The sequence below is a fragment of the Pangasianodon hypophthalmus genome, chromosome 23, assembly GCF_027358585.1.
Source record: "Pangasianodon hypophthalmus isolate fPanHyp1 chromosome 23, fPanHyp1.pri, whole genome shotgun sequence".
Taxonomy (NCBI): Eukaryota; Metazoa; Chordata; class Actinopteri; order Siluriformes; family Pangasiidae; genus Pangasianodon; species Pangasianodon hypophthalmus.
The window spans coordinates 8,226,685-8,241,685 of record NC_069732.1 but is presented as its reverse complement, the minus strand read 5'-3'; the positions used below and the strand labels follow the sequence as shown (position 1 = coordinate 8,241,685).

Below are 15,001 nucleotides of genomic sequence, written 5' to 3'. Positions count from 1 at the left end.
AACCATGTAATGAGTTTCTAAGCTAATTCCTCATGAAGTAGTGTATTTTATAATAACATCCTGATGGTCTGGAAGGGATGCTGTCATGTAAAAGTCTATTATAAGATTTATATTTATATAAATGTATATTATTATAGAATGTGATTATATATATGATTGATAAATCGAACTGAATAAAGTAAAGATAATGCATGGCATTATAGTCCTTTTACCCAAAATTGTATTGTAGTGGACTTGTTATGGTCACTTTAAAAGTTGCCTCCCATATCATGCTAATATCAAGATAAAGTTTTAAAGTGTCGAAACCACACCTCTTTCTGAAACACAGGATAAAACCTGCGGACACACAAAGTGCTACTACCCAGTTTAAGAGTCAACAGATGTTTGAGAGGAAGTTGGTGAGCTGTGAGCTAGTCAACAAGATCTAGTCATCAGAATTAAATCGATGGATTAAACAACATTATAGGTATGACACCTTGGCTATATTTATTGTCTGTATATTGTTTTTTTGGAAAATAATCTCACACATTGGCATGTTATTTTTAAGTATTAAAAGGACAGCAACAATCATATAATCCACAGCTTTCCAACCCTGGTCCTGGAGTGCACCCTGTCCTTCACATTTTAGTGTTTTTCCTGCTCTAACAAACCTAATTCAACTCAGACAACTTGGGCTGTTAATTAGCTGATTAGTTGAATTAGGTTTGTCAGAAGAGGGAAAATGTGCAGGACAGGGGATCCTCTGGCAACAAGGTTTGGAACCTGTGATGGAATTAATAATGTTGCTTTATTCTAATAGTAGTGGACTTTAATATTAGTTTCCAGTAGGAATTGGTATAGATTACATATTCAGGTTAAAATATTATTGATATCAGAAACGGTTTAGAAATTTTATTAAACCATTTTGTAACTGCAGTACTTCAGCAGTGTGCAATAATGAGATTTTTTTTGTATTAGTTTATAAAGGTTTCCTATGACTGCTGTCAGTCAGTTGCACCATCTGAAAGCAACTTCTACAGCTTCCTTGATTCTCTAAAGAACAGAAAAATCTTGGACTGTAGCCTCTCTAAACTTTTTTAACCCATATACGACAAAACCTGTGGCGACATGGATTGGAAGACACTTGAATCCCTCCTCAGTGGGGTAAATAAATACTCCACAGCTTTTGGACGGATCTGGCTGACTCTGGTGTTCATGTTCCGTGTCATGGTGTTTGTGGTGGCTGCTGAGCGTGTGTGGGTCGATGACCAAAAAGACTTTGACTGTGACACCAAAAGACCTGGCTGCCCCAATGCCTGCTACAACTACTATTTTCCCATTGTACACACACGCCTCTGGGCCTTACAGCTCATCTTTGTCACCTGCCCTTCCTTCCTGGTTGTAATGCATGTGTGGTACCGTGAAGATCGTGAGCGCAAATACCGCCTCATGCATGGTGACGGGGCCAAGCTCTACGACAACCCTGGGCAGAAACATGGAGGTCTGTGGTGGACGTATCTCATTAGCCTGTTTGTCAAGACAGGTGTAGAGGTGGGATTCCTCTACCTGTTGCACATGATCTACCACAACTTTGACATGCCTCGCAGTGTGGTGTGTGATGTCGAACCCTGCAGACAGGTGACATGCTACATAGCACGGCCTACTGAGAAAAGGGTCTTCACGTACTTCATGGTAGGGGCCTCAGCCATCTGCATAATCCTGAACGTTTCAGAGATCTTCTACTTGATCGCCATGCGCTTTTTGCATCTCACCCACAAAGGAAGCCACGTCACTAGACGCAGGAGGTGTGGAGAGACAGGATGTGATGAGTGTGATATGCCAATGAACACGATAGACTACAAGTTAGCTTGTCCTGAGAAGGTAGAAAAGCAATCTTAAAATGGCAAACTCAAGCAAAAGATATCACTTTAATACATGAAATTGTCATTTGAAGTTAAGTTGTTGTATTTTCTTGCTACAATGTTTAAAAAAAGGAATATTGATTTTTATTATTGTGACTGTTTTGGCCAGAATTTAAAGGAATAGTTTAGTCAAAATGCTATGCTAAGTGCTATGCTATGAAAGTATAAATTATCATTAACTATGAACATTATTATGCCAGTGACATCAGCTCAGCTAGAGGAAAATGTTTTTTGTAATATCATCCCTAAAATCTGGAAGAGTGTTTCAGAAAATTATTAGAAACGCAGCTTTTTAAGTGCAGATAAAAATGTACTTATTTATCTGAATCTATTCATAATTCTTGGATTTTTCTCTAATCTTGGAATCATATAGCCTATTTTTCATGATTTGTAGTAGTTATTATATATTTAAAGCTAACACATTAATGACTATAGAATACTTTGTTTTATCATAAATATTTTTTGGACACAAATGTATTGTTATTATTATTATTATTATTATTATTATTATTATTAATTGATCTGTTGTATTGTTATTGTTATTGGCCTTCACTGTTAGCCATACAAAGCATCTACTTGTTTTATAGACTACCAGAAGAGGATAGTGGACACTTTTTGTAATATGCATAAAATAATAAATCAAATAAATAAACAGCTTATGAGTTACTCGTGTATTTTTATGTATTACAGCTAAAAATGTCAAGCATTTCTGTTGAAACATAAAAAGGGCGCCCTCTATCATTAAGTACGCTGTATATTATTTTTATTTTATTTATTTATTTTTTTAAAGAAACAGATTATTTTCTCCCCCTTGTGGTGAGTCGTGGATTTGTGCTTTTTCTTAGTATCCAAACATGTGCAGTAGAGAAAGAAAGTGCAGAAGGACCTGCTGGAAATCAAGCTCAAGTTGATGAAGATAATGAAGTAGACTGATTATCTGGAGCAGTGGTGCTGGGTTAGGCTTCATCCAGTTTTGCATATGTACAGTTATTATCTTTTCCCTCTTCCCTTCTCACACAGAATCACTGGGATGCGTTTATCCTGGTGCTTAAACTGAGTTCAGTGAAGTCATAACCATGAGGGAAAAATAATAATACTGCCCACTTTGAATAGAAATGAACTGCAAGATTAAAAAAAATAATAATAAAAATGTTACTTTCTTAATGTGAGGGATATGATAGAAAGTGCAGAATTAAGAAAGCACACAAATATGCAAAATACTTCTGTGTGAAGGCATAAAAGTACAAGGCATCAAAATAATTTTAATAATAAATTAAAAAAAAAAAAAAAAAGGCATCAAATATATTTGGTTTTTAAATGGCCTAATATCCATGCTTAAAATAATTGTAAATAATAAAATGTGGAAAAATGCTTAAATTATAGGTAGCCAGCTGACTGTATGAAATCACAGACAGCAAATTAAGACTTAATCACATTATTATCTTAATGCTGACCTTATCACACACTTTATTTTAGCCAGAATGGTGGTAATAAACGTTAGGGCCGTACAAAATATTATTAAAAATATTAAATAAATAGATAAATAAATAAATTAATTAATTAATTAAAACTTAAAAATCACGAGTCACTTAAATATTTTGGAACCAGAACCTGAGCAAAACACTGACTAAAAAAAAAATTCGAATCATTTTAGTGTACACTAGCCAATGATTCGAATCACTAAAACGACTCATCTTCCACGTCACTAGTCAACAGAGCGCGCATTCTTGTCTGACGTTTGAAAAAAAAAGGCGTCTTTCAGCGCATGCGCACTATTTATAGCAGCTGAGTCTGCATGCCATTCAGAGCTTTAGTAGCTGCTGAACCGTGTCAGGTGTGGAGCTTAACGTGTGAAGATTTGTGTAACTTTCCGTCGTCGTGCAGGAAATTCATGCATAATTTTATTTATGATGACTTAAATGCCATTAAAGGCGCAGGATAAAATGGATCATTCAGGTGAGCACCAAATATATGTAAAACTGTATCATCTTAACTCAAATGAAGTACTGTAGTCAATGCTCAAGGTAGTTTGATCACTAGTTTACACTAGAGTATATATATATATATATATATATATATATATATATATATATATATATATATATATATATATAATATATTATATAATATATTATACATATGGTTCTGGGCTCTTTTTAAACAGAAGTAGCTGCTGCAGATCAAGTTGATAAAGTTTATTCACTTTATTATGTGTTTGATTTATTCTAGGCAAATGCTGCAGAACCTGCATCTGTGTTCTGATTAATCTGGTACACTTTGCTCCAAAGCATGATTGTGCTATAACTTTTTCACCAAATCAAATCTCTTTCTCTTTTCCTCTCCTAATGGATTTAATAATTACCAGCACAGTTCAGGTTTTCTCTTACACTCACTGAAGGTTGAAGACCCCACTGTGTTCACTGAGTGTGTGTAATGATTAATAGAGATGACATTTTTGATGCAGCAGTCTTTACCCTGGCCTCGGTGTGTGATCAATACTGGACTTACTGTTCTAATGTTGCTGTGATTTTGGACTGAAAATAATCCACGTAGTGTCACATCTATAGTTCAGGGCTTTAGCAGTTTACCACTGAAGCCAATGGGAGATATTCTGCCTAATTTATGACAAGTGTGGAATTGAAGTCCTTATAATGAAGAGTTTCAAATCTTCAAACTTGAGTTGGTAGTTGTTGGGAACGTTCTCTTTATTGTGTTTTGAATTGATGTGTCATCTGTTTATATACTCAACAAACCAGTTAAATTGCATTCATTTTAACCTCATGTTGTACTAGACCTTGTTAAACACAATAAAGGATTAGGTAAGAAATGTTTGAAGAAATGGAGCTGTTTTTTTTTTTTTTTTAAGGGCTCTGGGTTCTGGATTTTCTTCTTCATTGTAATAAGTCACAACAGATTTGAAACCATGTGCTGCTTATAGCTAATTATCAGTGTATTTAGCAGTCTGTGCAGTATATCACTAGTGTAGCTTGCTTCTAAACTTATAACCGATCATTAAAGACCATATTAAGCATGTTTGCTGTTAGCTGTCACATGCAAGTACATTCAACCGCAGGTAATTCTATATTTTGAATTGAAGTAAATTTAAGGTGTAGCTTACTTTAGCTTAGTCTCCAAAAAGAGAGAGTATAATACTTTTAAAACTACTGCTGGCTAGGAACAGATAGTATTTGAGGGATAGTATTTAAAGAAATACTATGTCTGTAGTGTATGTATGATTACTACAGACAATCTCAATACCTTACCTCTAGTTAGGTATGTAACTGTGGTTTTATGAACCCCAGATAACCACCGGAGGCAGTGAAAATTACCTGCATACTTTCTGTGTGTCTGCTGCATGCCTTTAAATGATACCAGAATGTGCTGTTTGACATAGTATTTGCTATCATTACAGCCATTACCGTCTTCTCTCTGAGTTCTCGCTGGTCCAGGATGACAAGGAACCCTAGCCTTTATGTAGAATTATTTGTAGAACCACAGGTACATAGGTGACTAGCACTCTATTTCACCCCTCCTAATTTGCTAGAGGTGGTGAGAATCATCTGGATAATCTATGCTACATGAGGAATCAACACACCTTTGGACTAAATGGAATGATGTTTGGAGGTGACGGCTGCACGTCGGCTAAAGCAAAGCATGATGTTAGCTTGATAGAATTTTGTAGTGCATGGTGATCTCCAGGTAGCAGTAGCACAGACTTTCTAGCTACAAGCTAACTTGTCTGTTAATTATGTGACTGGTGTCTGAGGGAAGAAGCTCTTTTCTGAGTTCATATTGAGATCCAGTGCTGCAGTGTATGAGAGGAGGTTGGAGATGTCCCGATGAGCCTGCTCCTTGGTGGGGGTACATAAATATTAGTTGTCTGTATGGTGGTATCCTAATGCCTCCGGTGACGAGGCTGCTTACTTACATTTCGAAAACACCAATGGCCAAAGAGAAGCCAAAGGATAGACCTTTGAATTGAAATGCCTGTCCTTGGAGGGTGAACCTTAAAAGGCATCTGTGTTCTGGGGTGATGGTATCATTAAAAGAACCAGTCCTGTGGTTGCACGGCATGAAATACATCTGATGACATTAGCATGCAAAATGGAAGGGTTTTTAGAAACCAGTTCACCCTTTCAAATCTAGAAATGGACAGACTCTGCCATCCTTCTTCTGAACTAGGACATATACTTGAGTATTGTAAAGGTGTCCACCCCTATGATCACATCTCTTTCAAAGAGAGAATGAACTTATTGGGTTAGACACACTCCATGAGAGGGACAGGGGTGAGTCACTACTACTAAATCTTTATCAGTACAGAAGAAACTCTCAGAAGTGGCTGTAGATGCAGTGTTCTTGAGCTTCTCTAATGAAGACTGAGGAGGGTGACTAATCACTAGAGAGAGGGCTCTTTTGGAGGACATTAGTCAAGTTTTGAGCTTATTGATTCCAGCTGAGCCATGTCCACCAAGTCATTACTTCATGCAGAAAGTGACTCACTGCTTTCTGGGTTTCCTGGTATGTTTCAGTCATCACCATAAATGGGCTCTTGCAGTTAGCGAGCTGTTTCTAGGCTACTGACTTTGTGCCAGATTCGATTTGAAGCAGTCTGTGAAGTAGATGTCTGATCCAGACACACCAGGAAATTCAGACACTGTTTGCACATGAATGAGTTTTGCTCCAGTATTCAAAACTTTGATAAAACTACATAAAGACAGCTTTAGTTGGACTTTCACTCATGTCCGTCACTTTCAAAGATCTTTATAACGACAGTAGTTTTGAATTTGTGTTATACAGTTGCATGTTTTAAATGTTTATATATGGAACTGCCATTGGACTTCATGGAGTTTTGAGTTGACTTTTTTGTCTTTTTGCGTGTTTTTTTTTTTTTTTTTTTAATTGTTTTCTAACAGGGACTTGTATTGAAATTTCAGTGTGTGCTAACTGTCCATGTATTACTGATGCAGTAGATAAAGATGTTAAATTCTTTTAAACTTCTGTCAGTTTTTTTTTAGCAGTTAAGAGGTTGTGTATGTGTTTCTGTCTCAGGAGTGCCCTGTGCCAGTGTGCAGGAGTCCACCTCTATAATGAAGATGGGCCTGTGTATGGTGTTGGTGGGCCATTTGAATTTCCTGTTGGCGGCCCTGGTTCATGGCACAGTACTGAGGCATGTCAGCCTCAACACCCAGACACTGGAGTACGCTGTCTCCAACATTTTGGCTCTAACAGCCGGCCTTGTGGTGAGACATGCCAGAGCAAACAAACACTTCCATCTTCACCCACTGAGCACCAACACCTTTTTCATGTCTTTTAAACCTCTTCATGCTCACTGGTTTAGCAGAACCACCACCATGCTACCCTTATTGCAGGGGTGGAGGGAGAGTTATCTTATAATGCATTTCACAGTTTCAACGGGATAAATCTGATAGAAATATAGAAATTTTACAGCTACAATGCAATTTGTTTGATCCTTAATCTTTCATGTGCATTTCTTTCCCTAATGTCTCCACAGGGAATTTTAGTCGGAATACTCACTATAGTCCTTTCTAAAAATGAGAAGAACCGAGTCCTGGTAAGTCCGAATGAAGGGATCTGTTATTCTCATTCTGATTGGTCAAGCTGTAGTTCATTATTTAAAGCACATTCTGTGATCTCCTTTTTCAAATCTCATGCTTTCATCTTTGCTTTAAGCGATTCCTCAGTTGAATGCTCTGTTGAAAGAATGTTGTTAATAGCAATCTCAAACGTTGACCTTCTTGACCTTTAAGTTCACTTACATTATCTGACACTGGTCTTGGGCTCCTCCTTGGAAGGTGATGTCTTCCAAGAACATTTTACCTCTTTAATCCTCTGTAATCATAATGATGGCTTGTTCACAAAAAACACTGACTTACAAACATGTTTATTATTCTTTTGAGACAGGTATACTTCATATTTACTTTTTTTGTTTTGTTTTTATTGGTGCTGTCGCCCTCTTGTGGTGTATGTACAAGTCATTAATAGTCAGTAAAGTAACTTTTAATAGTATTAACTATTTATGTAGCACCTTTGATACATAGAAATGCAGCTCAGTCTATGTAAATGAGGGGAAAACAGTGTAAATAAGAGTATAGCAAAACAAGAACAAAATGACATCAGCTGATGTCAGTTTTTTAAAAAAAAGGAAACAAAATAAAGGGTGGCATGGTGGTGTTGCAGGTTAAACAAATGTAGACAAAAACACAAAATGAAATAGAAAATAATTCATTACATATAGAGAAAAATCCAAGGAGTTACTGCAGTGAACTTCTGTAATTAATGTAGAGGTAATAAAACCTGCAAACTTAGTTCTATGCTGCAGGTTTTATTACCTCTACATTAATTACAGAAGTAATACTGCTATGATTAATACTCAAGTGTGTGCATGTGCACATGTACGTTTCTCCATTGTACTTTTTAAAATAAAGAAAAAAACATACACACACTCACCAGCCACTCTATTAGGAACACTGGCAATTGTCCGGTCAGCCAGTCATGTGGCAGGAGTGCAATGCATACAGTCATGCAGATACAGGTCAGGAACTTCAGTTAATGTTCACATTCAAACATCAGAGTTGGGGGTAAAAGTGTGATTTCAATGGCTTTGACTGTGGAATGGTTGTTGGTTTCACTGGTTTGAGTCTTTCAGAAACTCCTGATCTTCTGGAATTTTCACACCTAACAGTCGCTAGAGTTTAGACAGAATGGCGCAAAAGCATCCAGTGAGTGGCAGTTCTGTGGGCGGAAACACCTTGTTGATGAGAGGTCAGAAGAGAAAGGCCCGGGAGGTTCGAGCTGAGAGAAAGGCTATGACTCGAATAACCATGCAAACAACCACTCAAATAACTGTGCTGAGCAGAGAAGCAGCTGCTGCTCACTGGATGTTTTTTGTTTTTCACACCATTCTGTGTAAACTCTTGAGACTCCTGTTGGGTGTGAAAATTCCAGGAGATCAGCAGTTTCTGAAATATTCCAACCAGCCCATCTGGTGCCAACTACCATGGCACCGGGATGCAAGAAGGCATTTTACATTGAGGATGCTGGAATTTTAAGTATATGTGGGGCATGGATTATGTCACACCCAAATGATAGTCAACTAATTTTTCTTTTAACAGAATTTGTGTGTTGATTACAATAATAGATACCACAACACTGTTAAACTGTCAAATCAGAAGGTGTTAATTAATCTTCTACAACAACACGACTCTGTCAATAATTATAACTGTAACATAAATGATAGTTTTATATTAATGCACTTATTCTAATTTATTAGCTCTATCATTCCTATAGTAACAGCTCACACTATAGGCTGTAGCAAAATGCCTGCGATTCACCTGTCTCTACACATTGTCAAAACAGAGAAGAGCACATACACACTGTACAGAGGAAGTTTTAAAATGTTTGTGACCTAATAAAGTCAATAATAATGATCTTTGGTGTGTAGTAGCAGAAGGCTGTCTCACTGATCTGTTTGTGTCTTCTTGCCTCACGTTTGTTCAGACATGGTGGGTGTGCATGCTGAGTGCAGTAGGGGGCGTGCTGGCTGCTGCTTCAGTCGTCGGGCTGCTGGTCGCTTTGGTTTGGACGTTAATTTATGGCACCAAAGGCCTTCTGCTCCACTGCAACTTACCTGATGACATGAGCTACTTCAGCATCACTTTTGAGTGTCCCTTTGATCCCACACGCATTTATGTGAGTCAGTCTGGCATTACAGTAGATCACTATGGGAATATGTTATATTATAAGTCATTTTGTTTCTTTAAAAAAAAGGCAGCCTACTGGAAATTACATTATATTATCGCAATCTCCTGTGTCCAATAGAGATAAGGTAAATACATGACTATTTCTTTACATAATATGGTGATAGTGGGTGTGAATTGTGAACTAATTTAGCTGAAATAGACCTTGGGGAATAGGCCTTGGGGTGCACTGGGTGAGAAGTACTTACATGGTAGTAGGTAATAATGTTTGCTAATGATTTTAACTATTGGGAAGAGGGTGGTGATGTATTTCATGTTTTGCTCCTTTATCTGCTTTACTGAGGTAAAGAGAACCAAAATACATTATAGGCTAAATTATGGCTAATAGTAAGGTTATTTTTTTAATCCATTAAACTAACATTAAACATTACATTAAACATTACTAACATTAAACTGGCATTGGAGTACCCCTTAATACTTAGTTATGACAAATTTGACAGAAGCTGGATTTTGCTTTGGGACAACAGTTTTACGCATACACAGACTCCAGAATTATTGGCACTTTTCAAGGGGCAAAAACAACAATACCATAAACAAACTACTTACCGTTCATTTAACAAAATCATTCTTGCACTATTTATTTTTACTATTAGTTCTTAATAATGATATTTTCTCTTAAATATAAATGTGACAATTTTATTGGTGTGCCTAAAGAGTATTTTTAAAAAATTCAAAGAATTTGTCATTCATAAAATGTTTTTAATTTTTTTTTTTATTGCACCGGGATATACGTATGAAATCGATAACTTTCAACACAAAAGAGATAGATGGTGGTTGACCTGCACAAGTAAGGTAATGCATACAAGAACATAAAGGCTTAAAAATAGTTAAACCACTGCCTTGATATATTTTAGCTCAGTGGACTCAAACACCTTTTAGGTGATGGGCCACATTACAATTAGTCCAATGTAATGTGAGCTGGGCCAAGACAATCACTTTAGTAAATATTTAACACATTGACAACTCCTCTTAAATGTGTTCATTTATCAGCATTTATCTGGAAGGTTAATTATTAATGCATAAGCAGATTAAACAGATATCACCTACAAAACAGTTGAAGAGACTGCCAAATTCATTACATAAAAAAACCACTGCAAACTTTCCAAATTATGGTTTTACCATAGAGTGCCTTGCATAATTGGGATTATATGTCAAATTTCAGCTTGTTAATGAAGAATTGCATCATTAGCACATTTTGTCAGTAACTTGAATTTTGAGCCCTGACTTTATTGATCTATTTTGCCCCCTAGTGGAATAACAGACTAGCTTTTTTATTTTTCAGTTCAATTATGATCCACAAAACAATTTTAGATTCTATGTTGATTCTTTTTTTATTATTATTATTATTATTATTATTTGGCTGAATTAGAACCTTTATTAAGATGGTACTGATGATGTCTTTTTGACACCCCTATTTTAACACAAAATATCACTCATTGCATGTGGTGGTAATGTTATATATAATTTTCACAAAGAGTGCCAATATTTCTTGAATTGACTGGAATATCCTGCTAGAATTTTGATCAGTCTAAATCCATATCTGGATTTCTGTTAAGCTGCTTTGTGACAATATCCGTTGTTAAAAGTGCTATATAAATGAATTGAATTTGTAATATTGCAGGCAGAATGCTGCTTACGTGATTCTGTATCATTCCTGGGGATTATTCATGTCCCTCAAATTACGCATGATCCTTTAACAAAACAGTGCACCTACTGGAACAATGAAATCTCCCCCTTTTCTCTCCTTTTCTCTTTCTTCTTTCTGCCTCATCTTACAAGAAGTTTGATGAAAACAAACTGTGTGCGCTCTCACAGCAGCTCTTCTCCACAAGAACAGACCGGCTCTTGTTTCAAGAGCGTCTTTTTCATCACTGTGTAATGATTCCCTCCTCTTCTGTTCACTTCATATTGGCTAGCCCCATGCGAGCTGATTGCTAGCACTATGGCTGAAATTGTTGCTAGCACATATTGGCCACTCTTCATCACGTTGCTATCATGTGTGGGCACGCATGCAGTAAGCAGTCGCTCTCTGTGTTCTCAGGGTACCACTCTGGTCCTGTGGGTGCCGCTGATCGTGATGAGTGTGGTGGAGTTGGTGGTCTCAGGACGCTGCTTTGCCGTGTCCATCTCTTTCATCCGCCGCAAAACAAGAATACACTGCGAGACCAGCTCGGTGTGTACACCATGGAAAACGTGATTACTCATATTGTGTGCAACTCACTCATAATATTTCATATGTGCCTGCATGGTTACACAATTGACCTTTACACTTTGTGTTTTATTCTCATTTAAGTTCATCTTTATAGTCAGTTTAAAAATTGTACATGGGTCAAAACTGAAAAGGGGTTTCAAAGAGCAAATTCATATATAGCGCCCTTAAAAAATATGCCACTGAGATTAATTTGGACTGTATTGTAACACAGACCGGCCAACAATCTTCAATGACAATTTTGCACCTTGTTCTCTGAACTTCATGTAATTCCATGATTTTTAAAATAATCTTATGACTTTTATGAGTCAACAGAGAAGCAAGAGAGGAATCATATGTTATTTATGCATATTAACTTAGATAATTCTCTGTAAAATGAACAACCTTTGGATGGGGGAAAAAAGACACACACTGTTGCATATTGTGCTCCCTAAAATATAATGACAATTAAGAAAGCAATTGTTTTTTTTTTATGCTTTTATGTGTCATTTGAAATACTAGACAGAATCTCCCATAAATTTATCATATGAATCTCTGTTGTAACTGTAGGCTTAGTAAACAAATTTTATTACAGAAACCTAGGTTTCAAGTTCTGAATGCAGGCAGAACCTTTTTGTTTTCTAGATAATTATTGTGGAGTTTAGAATATGGCTTACACTTAAATTTTGTCTGAGATCAAAAGTAGAGATAACTTCAGTTTGGAAAGTCCAAAAGTAGTGTGAGCAGATATGATGCTAAGGGACTCTAGTACAGAGGCCAAGATTATTTATTTATTTATTTATTTATTTATTTCCCCCCATGTTTGTTCATTATTGGATCAGGCTATATATAATCCTGAGATATTTTAAACAGCAGTCTGGTGTTGACATCATTGTGTTGTAATATACAGTAGATTTTGTATGTCTTGAACCATCTTCCCCACCACACAAATGCCCTATTCAGTATGTTCTAGTGGCAGTCTAGGGCCCTCATTCAGGATAGCTTTATGAAGGCATGCGTTTCATGGGGCCGGAAATGCTAACAACTTGATTTACTGATGTAATCAATCACAGTTTTTTATTAGTGTGTGAATATAATTGCATTTTAAATAGTTTAATTACATTTAATAGTTTGTGGTTCGGCTCACGTCTCATTAAAGGCTAACCAAGTTAGCACGTTAATAAACGTAGCACAAATTTTCTTGATTTGTTGGAGAATGGAGCTCATTGTCATGTTTTTAGGGATCGAACTGATTTCTCAGCTGTGTGCTCTGAGTGGTTTATCAGGGATTAGACCTTCTCACTTCAGAACCCACAAAATGGAAATATTTGTGCATGCTTAAGACCTTTCATTATAGAGTTTTTGGTGACAGACACAAGAGAAACTGAGGATATAGAGAGTATTTCCCATCATCATGATTGCTCTGATGGATGCATCATTGCTCTTGGCCCAACCTGCCTGCGGTTCCTCTACACTGAGGCAGATGTGAAACAGCAATCATGGGTTTTCCAAATGTCACTGTGGCTAGCGACTGCCATCAGAAATTTATGCTAATTGAACGGTTTTCCATTCTGTGAAATTGGATTTGTGAAGCACATTTGGTAATATTAAACGTTTCAAATATTGCATTAAAATGACTCTCCACTGTTTCTGCTTAGAAAAGGTTCTCCTTTTTAGGGTATTGTTTGAGGAGACGTTTATGTGCCAAATATGGTTCATTTGAGGCGTTTCTGTTTAATCAATCAGTGACATGAACATGGTGACTACGAACAATTAGGATTTATTAAGATTAATTACTTCCACTTGTGTGTACCACCTGCCAGTGTGAATTTGATTAATCTCAATTTAATCATATGTACATCAATTCTAAAATTTAATCACTGCAGGAACCAGTGAACTGTTTTCTGTGTGAAATTGATAAATGAGGCGTCTGCTTTGACCCCCATCTAACATAGTGATTTTTTTTTTTTTTTTTTTTTTAAAGCCACTATTTAAAAATAACACATGCAATCCTCTAAGGGTGTGTGTCCCTGTGTTTTTGAGAAATTGGGCGTATACACAGCCAGTGATGTATGACTCATACTGCAGCAGTACTGTAAGGCTGTGTGTGTTCTCTTCCAGGTGAAGACCCTCAGAGCAGCTGTGCCCCCAGTGCTTCCCTGCCGTGTCCCACCACCCCGCAGTTGCCATAGAGACTGTAAGCTGATGCGCCCCCCAGAACAGCATGAGCTGCTGCGAGCGTCACGGCCCTACAGCTCGAGCCGCTCGGCCCAGAACAGAGCAGCCTCGTCTCAATTCAACAGAGCCTCACTCAACAGGGCCAGCTTCTGGATCTAATTATAAGCCTTTGTATTACACTGACCAAACTCAGGTCGTTCTTGAACGGAGGTTAGGAAGGAAATGAAACTGGAAATGAGTGCATATCTACGTGCAAGTTGTGCATTCCATAAGAGTTTACTGATAATGTGTGCGGTCCATGTCGGCTGGTTTGAATTGAAAACGCACCATTAAAATGGTTTACTTGAAGGGAGAAAAATGAAGGATGGAGAAACTTAGAGTCTGGCATGCTGCCTGGTAAGTGTGATCCTGCTTGCTGTATATGACTGCGTGTGTGTTTGCACATGCATTTAATAGAGGAGTGAATTATGTTGTATAATTAATGGGGGAAAAAAAGTTATGATGTTGGTCTCAGCTCCTGTGTCTTTTTTTTTTTTTTAATAATTTAATGGTGTGTTAAATAATGTGCAAAAAATTACATGCTAAATAGATTAAAGTATTTATTTTAGATGAATAGATTTTGCTCTTGATGACTATTAATAAACTTTTCAATAATGTGTGTGAACTGACTGTCCCGTGAAAACACATCACCGCACAACATAATGTAACCCTATGAACTAATGAACCAATGAGTTATCAGATAAACACTGACACTGCTCAAACTCTTTTCTGTTTTTCTGCAATTATCACCATGGAAATCACCTCCAGACAACGTTTTAAACACATAAGTATATTTGTCATCAATTTCAGCAGAGAGGGGGGACAATTATGATGTCTTCATGCAACATAAAAGAGAAATTGCAATAAGGGTCCAGAGGCATGTACAGTCTCAGTACAAATTTGGAAGCAATGAGTTG

The 15,001-nt window shown here is 36.9% G+C and overlaps 2 protein-coding genes across 2 annotated transcripts; both read left to right on the top strand.

Annotated features, from left to right (window-relative positions):
- Positions 1 to 354: 354 nt before the first annotated feature.
- Positions 355 to 2,489, top strand: LOC113536239 (gap junction beta-3 protein). The gene is made up of 2 exons (XM_026930079.3): positions 355 to 466; positions 958 to 2,489. Exon 2 carries the CDS (start codon positions 1,108 to 1,110, stop codon positions 1,876 to 1,878), a length of 771 nt encoding a protein of 256 aa, XP_026785880.1. The 5' UTR covers positions 355 to 466; positions 958 to 1,107; the 3' UTR covers positions 1,879 to 2,489.
- Positions 2,490 to 3,697: 1,208 nt separating this feature from the next.
- Positions 3,698 to 14,701, top strand: tmem54b (transmembrane protein 54b). The gene is made up of 6 exons (XM_026929808.3): positions 3,698 to 3,857; positions 6,951 to 7,141; positions 7,414 to 7,473; positions 9,420 to 9,611; positions 11,721 to 11,852; positions 13,989 to 14,701. Exons 1-6 carry the CDS (start codon positions 3,821 to 3,823, stop codon positions 14,202 to 14,204), a joined length of 828 nt encoding a protein of 275 aa, XP_026785609.1. The 5' UTR covers positions 3,698 to 3,820; the 3' UTR covers positions 14,205 to 14,701.
- Positions 14,702 to 15,001: the final 300 nt, after the last annotated feature.

What these genes read in the sequence shown, in the direction of transcription:
- LOC113536239 (XM_026930079.3), top strand. Translation starts at nt 1,108, where the DNA reads ATGGATTGGAAGACACTTGAATCCCTCCTCAGTGGGGTAAATAAATAC.
- tmem54b (XM_026929808.3), top strand. Translation starts at nt 3,821, where the DNA reads ATGCCATTAAAGGCGCAGGATAAAATGGATCATTCAG. An exon ending in GGATAAAATGGATCATTCAG is followed by an intron (nt 3,858 to 6,950) that starts GTGAGCACCAAA and finishes TTTCTGTCTCAG; the next exon opens with GAGTGCCCTGTGCCAGTGTG. An exon ending in TTGATCCCACACGCATTTAT is followed by an intron (nt 9,612 to 11,720) that starts GTGAGTCAGTCT and finishes CTGTGTTCTCAG; the next exon opens with GGTACCACTCTGGTCCTGTG.